Consider the following 12,259-nt stretch of genomic DNA (forward strand, 5'->3'; position numbering starts at 1 on the left):
GTTACCGTATCAAATAACATAAAACTGACCTTTGGTCTGTACAAAGTAACTTGTCTTGGTTGTGTTTTAGTTGACTAGTATTTTTTTAAAATACGGTCACATTTCAATTATTATACATTATATATGTATATAGATTGTTACTATTTTGAAATAAGTTCTTAAACATGTTTTCCTTAAAACATAGAACAATAAATAAGGAAGTAAAGCAAACAATTATCTCTTCTAGTTATGACCTTACTCAGTTGCTGCTTGACATAGGTTGCTAAGCCTTTAAAAATTTTGCACATGGATATAAAACAAAGTATTTTTTTTTAGGTTTTATATATACATTTAAATAACTAAAAAAATCATAAATTACTACATCAATAACATAGAATTCAACTATAATTTATCAAGTTTAGTAACTAAGATTTATTTTACTCTAAAAAAAATGAAATTTTGAGCAGACTAAAGACACAACCTACCTTATTGAAATCTTGGTTCAAAAGAAAGAAATGGCACTAACCACGTTAGAAAACCACTAGGGAGACATTCTAGCTTCCGAATTGGTTATTGATGTCATATATAGAAGTAAGTGTATTTAAGGGAGCATTTCCAAAAATGGAAAGAGGTGGGTGGGGTGCCACTGTGTTTGATTCAGTTCATGAGCAATATCTCAGTAAATAGAAAAGATAGAAGGTTCTCATTTTATATTCTAGCTTGTTAATGTCTGTAATTTGAGTTTCTAATTTGAACCAGTGCTGCATTCAGCATACAATGTGACACACAAAAATTGATTCTTATCTCTGTTTTTTTTATATTTACCTTTAAATTAAGAAATTGAGTAATGTATAGTTCTAAAATTTGAATTATAATCTACAGTTTGATACCAAACTTATTGATATAAATTCATGAAATAGTAGTTCAATAAAATTTTGAATGCGAGTCAACAAATGAGATGACATGACCTTTCAACTGTGACCCATCTTGAAGGGGTTAAAACTTTAATTTTTAAAATCATCATGTGACAATACTTATCAAGTAACAGTGTTGTGAAGCTTCCCATCTCCCCCCCCCCCATTGCATTTTTATTTTATATATCACATTGGCCATTGTTTTCAGTCATAAATAATGTATTTTATGTAGAGGCATAATTGACCATTGTCATACAAACTCACCTATATTAGGAGAATAGTGCTGTGTTTGTTTGGCTATTTATTTTTGCGTCTGTGTGTATCTTACTGGATGTAAATCTAACTGATAACATTACAGTTGTATGTGAAAAAAATCAAGTCCTGTCATTGACATATTTTCCATTAACCCATTTGCATCGGGTAGGTCAAACACGTCACAACTTTTTACAGAGTTACATTCAAAGTTTATTTAAACTATTTTATTGTCAATGTATATGAATAAATTTGGCATCAAAACATAGTTAATGAATCAAATTTTTAATATTATTTGAGTTTTAAGAAATGTCCTCCGTCTCCCCTAGTACGAGAACTGCAATATTTGCTAACTATATTTTCCCCATTTTCTAATTTATTTACTATCCCTCTGAGAAGTATAGAATTTGACATAAATTACTCATTATAACATAATTATTGTTCAGGCAAAGCATAATTTTTATAGCCTTCAATCGTATTTGGTTTCAGACTATTAACTAGAAAATGAGACCCCCCCCACTGCCACATCCTTTCTTTCACAAATTGCCAATAGTTTTCCCCGATGTTTAATACTATATTTTTTATAAAAACCCAAAGTTTTAATCTGTTATGGTGGGCAGAGCACAGAAAGCCCATTGTGTAGCTTTGTGCTTATCTACAAACTATCAAATGATGTATTATATTACATTCTTTTTTGTACAGAGAAATGTTTATTTTGCTTCCAGTTCATGAGATTAGCTGAATTTTTAACATCTCTTATTGCATAATCAGAAAGCCAGAAAAATTGAGGTAGAAATAGGACATTGTCTGGTTTTTAGATGTTATTATTCTGTGTTCTTAGGTGTATTATTTAATTAAATAAAACATTATTTACTGCAGTAGTACCATTAGTATAATAAAAAAAAAAAAAGTAGGGTTAAGTTTCATCTACAGTAAAAAAAAATTACCCAGGTAAGTACTATATTTCTTGTTTTTCATGTGTATTCCATATATTTGTTATTATTAAAGTAACTAAAATGTAAAAATTAGAAACTTGTTATTTTAGAAAAGGTTAGGTTATGTAAAATAAAGACAAATAAGAATAAAACTTTTATCATGAGATATGTTCTCAAGTAACTCATACATTACATAATTCAATAGTAACATGAACTACACATTTGCCAAGTGATTTACAACTTGTGTGATAGGATTATTAGTTAGACACAGTTCAAAGGACAATAAAGTAATAAAATGTAAGTATAAACAGATGCATACTGTTACTAGCTTTAAGCTACATAGGATAAATAATTGTGGTTTTCTTTTATAACTTGCTTGTCATTCCAGAAATAAAATAGGGGAAATTTATTTTATAATTATTTTTCTAATTTTTTTATGGTGGTTACAAGGTCGGTCAAATCAACCAACCTCATATAGAGATAGGGTAAAGAAAACTTCAGATAAAATATAAAATTTTTGTGAAAAAAAAACAACATTTGATATTTATTTAGGTAGTTTTAGGTGTTATGCAAATGAAATATGAAAGTTCTGAAAATCACTTTGCACTCAGAGCAGTCAACATTGACATCATATAATTAAGGACAAAGTTTTAGTAAAAAAAACTTTCAAAGTTTACTGAAAGCTTGCCAAATTTTGTAAACATACATTAAGTACTTTCGGTCATAGCATGTATATCACCGTGGTTACAATAAGCCCACTGTGATAGGGTAAAGATGTAAGGTCATAAGACTACACTAGGTTTAATATGGAGTCATTTGTTTTACAAATACACACAACTTTGGTGAGACTGTAATTTTACACAAGTCAAGTGTGCTAAATTTGTGCATGTTTTTTTCTAATTTTGATTTATAGCTATGTATTGATAGGCACCTGTAATTTGTTTAATAAGTGGTTGTTGTCACATAGTATCTTTCAACTTACTCTTGTTACTACATAATTTGTTTAACAAAAAAATTTGAATTATGTTTATTTTCCAGGATGTTGCTTGGCACTTACTACATGAAAGTTTATTTGGTTCTGTAGCTGATGACCAAAAATTAATGATGTAAGTATTATACTAACGAGTTATACTCTTTTAGAATAGTATATTCACAGACAAGTTACTTCATCAAAAGCTTTCAGTTCAGATTGAAAATCCTCTGTTAATAGTACTAACTAAAAGAAAGATGCTAATTGTTTTAGTAGCCTTAATGTAATCCTGTTGACAATTTCTAAAAAAAAGAAATACCATTTCCTGCATTCTAGTGCATTTTCAGGTATTTTTCTGTTTGTTTAGATCAGTGGTTCTCAATATGGGACATATGGCCCCCTAGGGGCCACACATGAATGACAGAAAATTAGGGGGCCACAGTAAAGTCTTAGTGGGCCACCGAAACATCACAACCTGAATAAAATATTTAAAACTGAATCAAAGGTTCCCTTCTCTCTGTATCCCTCACAGCTCAGAAGTCAAGTTACCAGACACGACTAGTACTCGAGTAACAATCAAAATGTTTGTCTGGTGTCTGTGAATGTTTTTGACTGATTCTCAAGAGCATAAGTAAACATTATGTTATAAATAAAATATTTAAAAACAATACAATATTGTAAAAATAATATTATAAATCAACAGTGTGGAAATAAAGTAACTTTTTTCCTAAGTAACAGCATCTGCGAAGGGTGTGGCCACAGAGGTAAATCAAACTCAAAAGGGAACCACAAGAAACAAAAGGTTGAGAAACAATGGTTTAGACCATACAGTTTTATTTGGGGTTGATATGTTGAGAATTTTGGATCAAGTTGAGAACATGATTAAGCCTTACCCTTTCTTTGTAACATTATTATAGAGCTCCTTGACTTTCATTTTTATGAGGACTTTCTCTATCGGTTGCCGTTGAAGTTTGTAACAAGCTCTTCCTTTGATTTTGATGTTCTTGGTCTTCCAATGTAACACAGACATGTTATTGTCAGTTATTAAATCACATTTCTAAGTGCCTTCTTCACCAACTGCCATATATTTTTAGTACCTGTAACATTAAACTTTTTTGCAACAGTATCATCCATTGTAACCAACTGTTTGGATGAATGAATTCAGCCGATCATAGAAACATATCTTATATTGGGAATTTTGAGAAAACAAAAATACGTAGAGGGCTCAAATCCATAAATGTAAAATTCTATTTTCCGTGTTTTTGCAAACTTTTCACATCCCTTTGTTTCAGAATATCAAAATCAATTTATTGAATGTTAGCAGTATCTTCAGATCGAAATTTATTCTCAAGAGTAAGTACTTATGAAGTTACATGTGATACTGTTGACATAATAAAATATTTCAGCTTATTTTTAATAACTTCTTATGAAGTAGTTTGTGCAGTATTATGAACTTATGATATCAAGTATATGAAATGTTTCGTAAGTATGTTCATATCGCTTATTCAAATGTTGATTGTAGTTTACTAGTTACTGGAAATACGATATTACATACAGACAAGTTTGTAGATAAATTATTATTGGTAGACAAAGTAAACATTCACCCACAGAAAATAGTTTTTCTGATAAGCTAATTAAAAGAAATTGTAGAGGCTATGATTGGATGAGTTAAGCTGCTGCTAAGCTAAGTGAAAAGACCAGTGCTACAACTTCCTTTCTCAGAAACTGAAGAAAACATCTTCTTAAGACAAGGATGTGAACATACCTGCATATTTGTGTTAGGTGATCATCCATCTAACTGGATGCATACCTGCATATTTGATTTAGGTGATCCAGCTAGATGGGTGAACATACCTGCATATTTATGTTAGGTGATCCAGTTAGATGGGGGGAACATACCTGCATATTTATGTTAGGTGATCCAGTTAGATGGCCAAATATCAATTTAACGATATGGTATTTCTTATTTGAAATGGATTCAGTACAGCTGCAGGATTTGACTTTTCCATAATTGACAAGGAAAGGAAGTTAACATGATTTCTGAATGTAGAAGTACAAAGACAGTGAGTTTGGTATTTATTTAGATGTGATTCATTGTTTTGTTTATACTGCAAGGTATTTGGCAAGGCTAATTCTTCATTATTGTCAAAGAAAACAGAGAATTGGAAGATTTGTCAGCACATGAAAAGTCAATGGACCGTGTGGAGCTCTTTCAGAAAGTTGAGATAATTAGACTTCATTGAAAGTGAACCATATTGGAAATCTAGAAACAAAACATTGGCACGATGTTCGTGAAAGACTTATTGCCTAGGAAATTTAAAATTTTTGTGTGTGTGGAAGTTTCCAGGTGTTCTTTCTCATGGAATGAAAACATGTTGAAGATTTGGCCTTGTTTAATCCTGCTTAGAAAAATTACCATAAAAGAGATCTAAACATTGTCTGGGAAAAGATAACCAGAATAAACTGGTTCAGTTGCTGCCCAGCAATATACAGATGTGTTTTACTGCTCCTAGAAATACCAAATATTACTCCAGATATAATCTACACAGAACGGATGAAAGTGACCATTTGGTTTGTAACAGTTACTGAAAGTCACAAGTTGGGCCAGTATGGTCATAGTTGTTCTGAGGAAACTGGTGCTACCCTTGTAAGACTAACAAGACCAAGGATGGACAGTGTGACCAACATGAAAGACCAGAGCATTAGACTTCAGAAAAGAATCAGACTTAAAATCCTTTTTTTTCTCTCTCTCTCTCTCATATTGAATGATGCAGTTAAGTTTCACATATGTGGCTAGATGTCGATATCACCGTAGTCAACAAGATACCGACCCTCCCAAGTATTAAACTACTTTGCAGCTACAAAAAACAGATTTCCTACACTACTAAAGGAATTGTGAAGAATTTGGAAACGTATTAGTGGATGACTGTTTATAACTAAAGTTGAATTTTTCTTAATTTATTCATTATCAACCAAAAATTATAGGAACAATTTGACATATAAATGGAATGTTTAGAATGGGCTTCTTGGAATTAACATTTTAATTGGTAATGTTGTCACATAAAAAACTTTATCTTATTTTTTACATTAATAGGAGAGTATTTGTTCGAAACAGAATAAGTAAATTTTGTTTAAATAACTATTCTCTAGTTGGGATACCCGTTCGAATGCCACCAATAAACCCAGCCACACTGTTGATGCCCACACGGCTGAAGTAAATTGCTTATCTTTCAACCCCTACAGTGAATTTATATTAGCCACAGGTTCTGCAGATAAGGTAAGATTCTTGAGAAGTATTGTACCATCACACAAAGGTTTTACCGTAGAGTTAAATAGGATTGTAGCTATTGTTGTTTATAAACAAAATGGATATTTTACTGTTTAATAAATTCCACTTAGTCTGTTGTTGTTCAGCTTATTGAAATCATTGTCTGTACACGTGGTTTTCATCATTTGCTTCTCATGGTATTTATTAAAAACTACAGGGTGTCCACAAAGTCTGGACAATGCCATATTTACCCCTTTAGATTTCTATCTGTAATCAATATACAAAATTAGGTCGTATTAAAAATCAAATTAAGGTCTAGACTTTATGGACATCCTGTTCTTAAACTATAAGTTATGAAACAGACATGATAGGCATACTTAACCATTTCGCAATGGGCTTGGTATAAAATACACGAGATAGTTTGTATAAACATCTGCACACCTTAAGTACTTGTACTATAACTTTTGATGCAGTATGTGTATCTTCACAAAATTTGGTAGACTTTTAGTAATGATCACAAGTCTCTTGTACACAAAAAATCCGATTTTTTAATAAAGTATTTTTACTAAAGATTTGTTTGTGAAAATATCAAGTCTGTTTTGTTCTTGGTCCAAGTGGAAGTGATTTTCATGTTATGATTAAAAATCTATTCTTTGTTCCAAATATTATTTGTGTAATCTATAAAACCTACTAAATACATTTCAAATGTTTGTTTTTTAGTAAAACTTTATAAATTCATAACACAGTAGTTCAATAAAATTGTGAATGCAAGTCAACAAACAAAATGACATGGCCTTTGACCTGTGACCCATAGCGATAGGGTTAATCCAAAAAATATTTTAGGAAAGTGTTACACATACATATTTACTAAAGTCACTGTTTTTGGTAATAAGTTGTGGTGTTGCATGAGAAGTTCATTATTTGGAATTTGGTTTACAAAATGATCTAAATCTCTTAAATAATATTCATTAAACTTGGTTGTTTCTGTTTCTTTAAATATTTGTTAATTTTAAGATTGTTTTAAGAGTAATATTCATGTAATTCTTTATGTACTTGCATAAAATTTCCAATTACAAGATGGTTGCAGAATTACTTATATTTTAATGGCCAGTACATATTCTGAATTAGTTATGCAACCTTCATAGAGTTTTGTAATCCTGAACTTAACCATATCTCGATGGGCATCCTTTACTGTGCATATCACGAGGTTTTAGTGACATACTTTCAAAATTTTTAATGTACTCTTTATTATACCAATTAGTATAGCTTAAAATCTTAGCTAATAATCCATATTTTAATAGTATATAACTTTTAAGTTCTTAATTTTATAAGGTAATATTTTAAAAAATTTTGAACTTACCCTAGTGTGACACACAACACATTTTCTCTAGGCATCTTCTCTTCTCTATTTTATCCACCACCCCTCCAATAAATATGAAATTGAACGTAAATTACTCACTTTAAAATCATCATTACTCAGACGAACCATAATTTTTATAGCCTTTAATTTTGTTTGGTTGCAGAACCATCAAATAGAAAATGAGACTCCTCCTGCCACACCCACCTGTCACATCCTCTCTTTCACAATTCATTGATAGTTCTCTCCTATGTTTCATTATATATGGAACCAATAGAAGGTCAAGGTTTTCCTCTATCAAATAATGTATTTATAACTGTGTTCTGAACAGGATGTCATCAGTTTCACTGTTATTACAATCTTTGTTTCCACAGGAAAGATAACAACTAGCTTGGATGAATTTGTAACAGCTCATGTCGCATAGTTAGAAAGCCAGAAAAATTTTGAGAGTTAGGGGAAAAATTGTGTAATTTTTGCATGCTATTAGTATATGTTCTTTGGAACATTATTTAATTAAATATAAACTTAGTGCATTACTACCATTACTATAAAAAAAGGGTTAAGTGTCATCGACAATTGACAGCAAGAAAAAAGAAGATTCTGGTAATTACTTATATATATATTTATTGTTTGTCATGTTTATTCTTTATTTATTATTATAAAAGTAACTGAAATGTAAAAATAGGGACTTGTTTAGGTTAGTTAAGGTTAGATTAAGTAATGTAAATAATAATATAATAAAAATGTTTCAGGAGGCATGCATGGAGCAGTTCATGGGTAACATAATTCGATAACGTAACGAGACCTCCACATTTTCCAAGTGATTTACAACTTGTAATGGTGCAAAAAGTAGTTAGACGTGGTTCAAAGGGCAATAAACAATAAAATTTAATTATAAATAGATGTTTACTGTTATGAGTATAAAGTTACTTAGGATAAACAAATTTAATTTGATGTTACAATTTGAAGTTATTCAAGAAAAAAAAAAGGGTAATTTAGATATTTTTTTGTGGTGGTTATGAGGTCAGTCAAATTGACCAATGTTATATAGAGTTAGGGTAGAGAAAATAACAGACAAAATATAAAATTGTACTGAAAACAAACATTGAAATGCATTTAGAAGGTTTTAGAGATTACACAAATCAACTCTGAGATTTTTGAGATGAAGAAAAATATTTTTAATTTTAACATGAAAATCACTTTGCACACGGACTATTCAAAACAAATACTTGATATATTCATGGACAAATCTTTTTTTGGCGTATTTAAAATACTTCACAAAAAAAAATATATTTTTTTTTTGTGTGAAAGACAATGTTTACTCAAAGACTGCCAAATTTGTAAAGATATACAAGCTATATTAAAAGTTGGTAGTATCAAATCTTTAAAAGACTTTATACAAATACAAAGAGATCACAAGGTCGGTCAAATTGACCGAGTCCATGTTGAGAGAGTTAATATTTAAGAAAAATTGAAGCCCTTTTTTTTGTTGTTATTATTATAAAACTTGCTTTGACAAATTACCTTTCTAAGTGTAGTCTGTATGGCTCACTATTTTTCAAATACTGAATAAACATTAAGTGTAACAGCAATATGTTTGTCCTTTACCAGACTGTAGCATTGTGGGATTTGCGAAACCTCAAACTCAAGCTGCATTCTTTCGAGTCTCACAAGGATGAGATCTTTCAAGTTCAGTGGTCTCCACATAATGAAACTATCTTAGCATCCAGTGGCACTGACCGACGACTACACGTTTGGGATCTCAGTAAGATTGGAGAAGAGCAGTCTGCCGAGGATGCCGAAGATGGTCCTCCAGAACTTCTGGTTAGAGCTCAGAACTGATGTTGTCTTAAGTTTATCAATTGTGACAGAATGTTACTCCAGATTTTATATTTTTGGACATTACTATTCCATATTTATTTAGTACATCATAAATTTAAGATATCTTCCCATTGAAGTAATCTCGGATAGTAACACCGTTTATCTTAAATATAGTTTTGTTCTTTTTGTAATAACGAATATTGTGTAAAAAGACATAAAAATATACTAAAATAATCTTGTAGTAAGAGATTAACCCTGTTACGTCCAGTGAGCACCTTTTAGGTTTTGAGTGAATTTAAAAAAAGTTTCAGAGTTCTGGTCAACTCAGATGAGTTTTACTTATGAATAACACTTACAGATTATTTTTTGAATTTTTTTTACCCATCCCAAAGTGTAAAAGAAAACTATTATCCCCTAATAATACAATTATCCAAATTTTGTTTTTCACAGATTTTATTATTACAACCTCTGGCTCACAGCATTTGTTACTAATGAAAATAAGTTTTACAAACATGCTGGAGGTTAAGTTTAAATAGCATTAGATAGAGCAGATTATAAGCTTTTTTATCTATGTGTAGAATGAATAAAGTGGTTTGAGCTGTAATTTATTGTTTTTTGGGAAACTGACAAGACCTAGCTTCTGTAAGGATGAACAATTGAATCTAATGGGAAGTTTAGAAGACTTAGGAACAAACCACAGACCTGGGAACTTTATGATAGTTTCATTAGATACTATTTTCATTCCAGAAAATGTTTTAATATTAAAGCATATTTATTTGAAAGATACTGAAATCTTCTGCTATGAGAAGACATCGGGTTAGGTTTAGAGAATATAGTAAGAGCCAGTGAAATGTTCCAAACATTCAAGTCCATAGTTATTGAGTTTATTATATTCAAACAATGCACATAAATTAAAGAAATTATTAATTATGGAAAGGAAACTATTTATTAGATATAAATTGACCTCAACCAAGAATAATATTAGCAAAATTGTTACCTAGCTTGACCTGACACTATTTTGAAAAGTCGGACCCTTGGCAACCAATAAATCATAGTTTATAACCAGAAGTGGTAACTGTTCAAATTGGCAAAATAAAATATCAAAAGAAATATGTTAACGAATGGATATTCAAATTTACTGGATATATAAAATGGAATTTCTGACCAATCAAAACATTGAAATCCTAACCTGAAATATTTTTAATGTTTTTCAAAAAATAAAAGTGACAATATTTTGGAAATTTATCATCACGCAAATGATCACATGCTTTGCTCTTAACAGCAAACAAACAAATGCTTTAATTGATTTGTCAGAAACGTTTCATATTTCTTAGAGGTCCATTTTCTGTAAAGAATACAAAAGTGAAATTGATTTTTGAACCACATTTTTATATAACTCAAATTCCAAAGGGTCGAGTCCTCCAAGGTAATGACCTTTACTTGGAGATAATTAACCTTTGGAAAAGAAAAGTCTTAGAAATAACCTGTTTGCTTGTTTCTAAGATGACAAACTAAAGTTTCCTCTTTATGAATTCATTCAGTACCAGTTTCAGTTTAACAATACAATCACAGGCCTCCCACCAAAGTTTTAAAACCTGTTTTTTCAAATGTGTAACTTCTGAAATATTTATAATGGCTCAAAGCTCCTGTAGCAGCCTATTTTTCAATACTTCAGCTCGTGAAAAAATGTGTACTTACAGGAACATTATTTTTTACTCTTCATTGAAAGTGGAAAATTCAGATGTTAATTATAGTTGTCATACAGGTGCCCTGTAGCTCACTGCAACTAGTGACTTGCAGTGTGAAAGCAAGAACTTTGGTAAAATATATTGTATTTCAAGATAGGTGCATTATAAGAACCTGTGATGGCTGCTTCAAAGTTTTGTGTGGGAGCTCAAAGAGTGAGTTCTGAAATGTGTATTGTCAATTACATGGTAAGAAAGGTTATCCTTGGTTGTTGGTCTGAAGATGCTTTTCTTGATATTTATACATCTGTTTAATTCTATAGAACTTAAATGTTTATAATCTGACATCCCACAACAGAAATTTCACTAAAATATCTTATATTTAAGTCAGTTTTAGGCTGTAATTTGTCAAATTGCTTGAATGCAAGTCAAAGATTGAAGTTATTCAAACAAACTAAATCATTTTCTTCATGAAATTTGGGGTTCTTTATCAGTTAGAAATGTTAGTACATTTAACAGTGTGGGCATGCTTTCTGTTACAAATTACGATAAATTAGATTATTTTGTTTTTAAAAATAAGGTCGTGGAAATTAGACATTACCGAGATTAAGAACCCGTAATAATATTGTCATGAATAAATTTCTTTCCAATCTCAGTTTATTCACGGAGGTCACACAGCAAAAATATCTGACTTTTCCTGGAATCCCAATGAACCATGGGTGATCTGCTCGGTATCTGAAGATAACATCATGCAGGTTTGGCAGATGGTAAGTTAGAAAACTAAAATATTATCCAGTTTTTACTTATTAGTTGTAGACTAAGATAACATCACGCAGGTTTTTTATAAATCTTACTTACGTATTCATCACTTCTTTCTATAAGGTTAGTTTTTCTTGTTTATTGTCACTAATGGTAAGTAACTGTACAAACCCTACCAACAATCATAGTTATGGTAAGTAACTGTACAAACACTACCAACAATCATAGTTATGGTAAGTAACTGCACAAACAAACTATGATTGTTGGTAGACAAACTAACAGTCACCATAACACTTAGTGACAAGAAACACCCTACCAA

At 30.7% G+C, this 12,259-nt stretch overlaps 1 protein-coding gene across 2 annotated transcripts in view; it reads left to right on the top strand.

Annotated features, from left to right (window-relative positions):
* Positions 1-12,259, top strand: part of LOC106470692 (probable histone-binding protein Caf1) — a 40,656-nt gene that overhangs the window by 24,188 nt on the left and 4,209 nt on the right. For both annotated transcript variants that reach the window (XM_013931252.2, XM_013931253.2), the window contains exons 9-12: positions 3,119-3,186; positions 6,201-6,327; positions 9,287-9,499; positions 11,838-11,948. In XM_013931252.2, the coding sequence (XP_013786706.1) occupies positions 3,119-3,186; positions 6,201-6,327; positions 9,287-9,499; positions 11,838-11,948 (519 nt within the window). The remainder of the gene's footprint in view (positions 1-3,118; positions 3,187-6,200; positions 6,328-9,286; positions 9,500-11,837; positions 11,949-12,259) is intronic.

Source organism: Limulus polyphemus, unplaced genomic scaffold (genome assembly GCF_000517525.1).
Source record: "Limulus polyphemus unplaced genomic scaffold, Limulus_polyphemus-2.1.2 Scaffold4161, whole genome shotgun sequence".
In the NCBI taxonomy this organism is placed as follows: domain Eukaryota; kingdom Metazoa; phylum Arthropoda; class Merostomata; order Xiphosura; family Limulidae; genus Limulus; species Limulus polyphemus.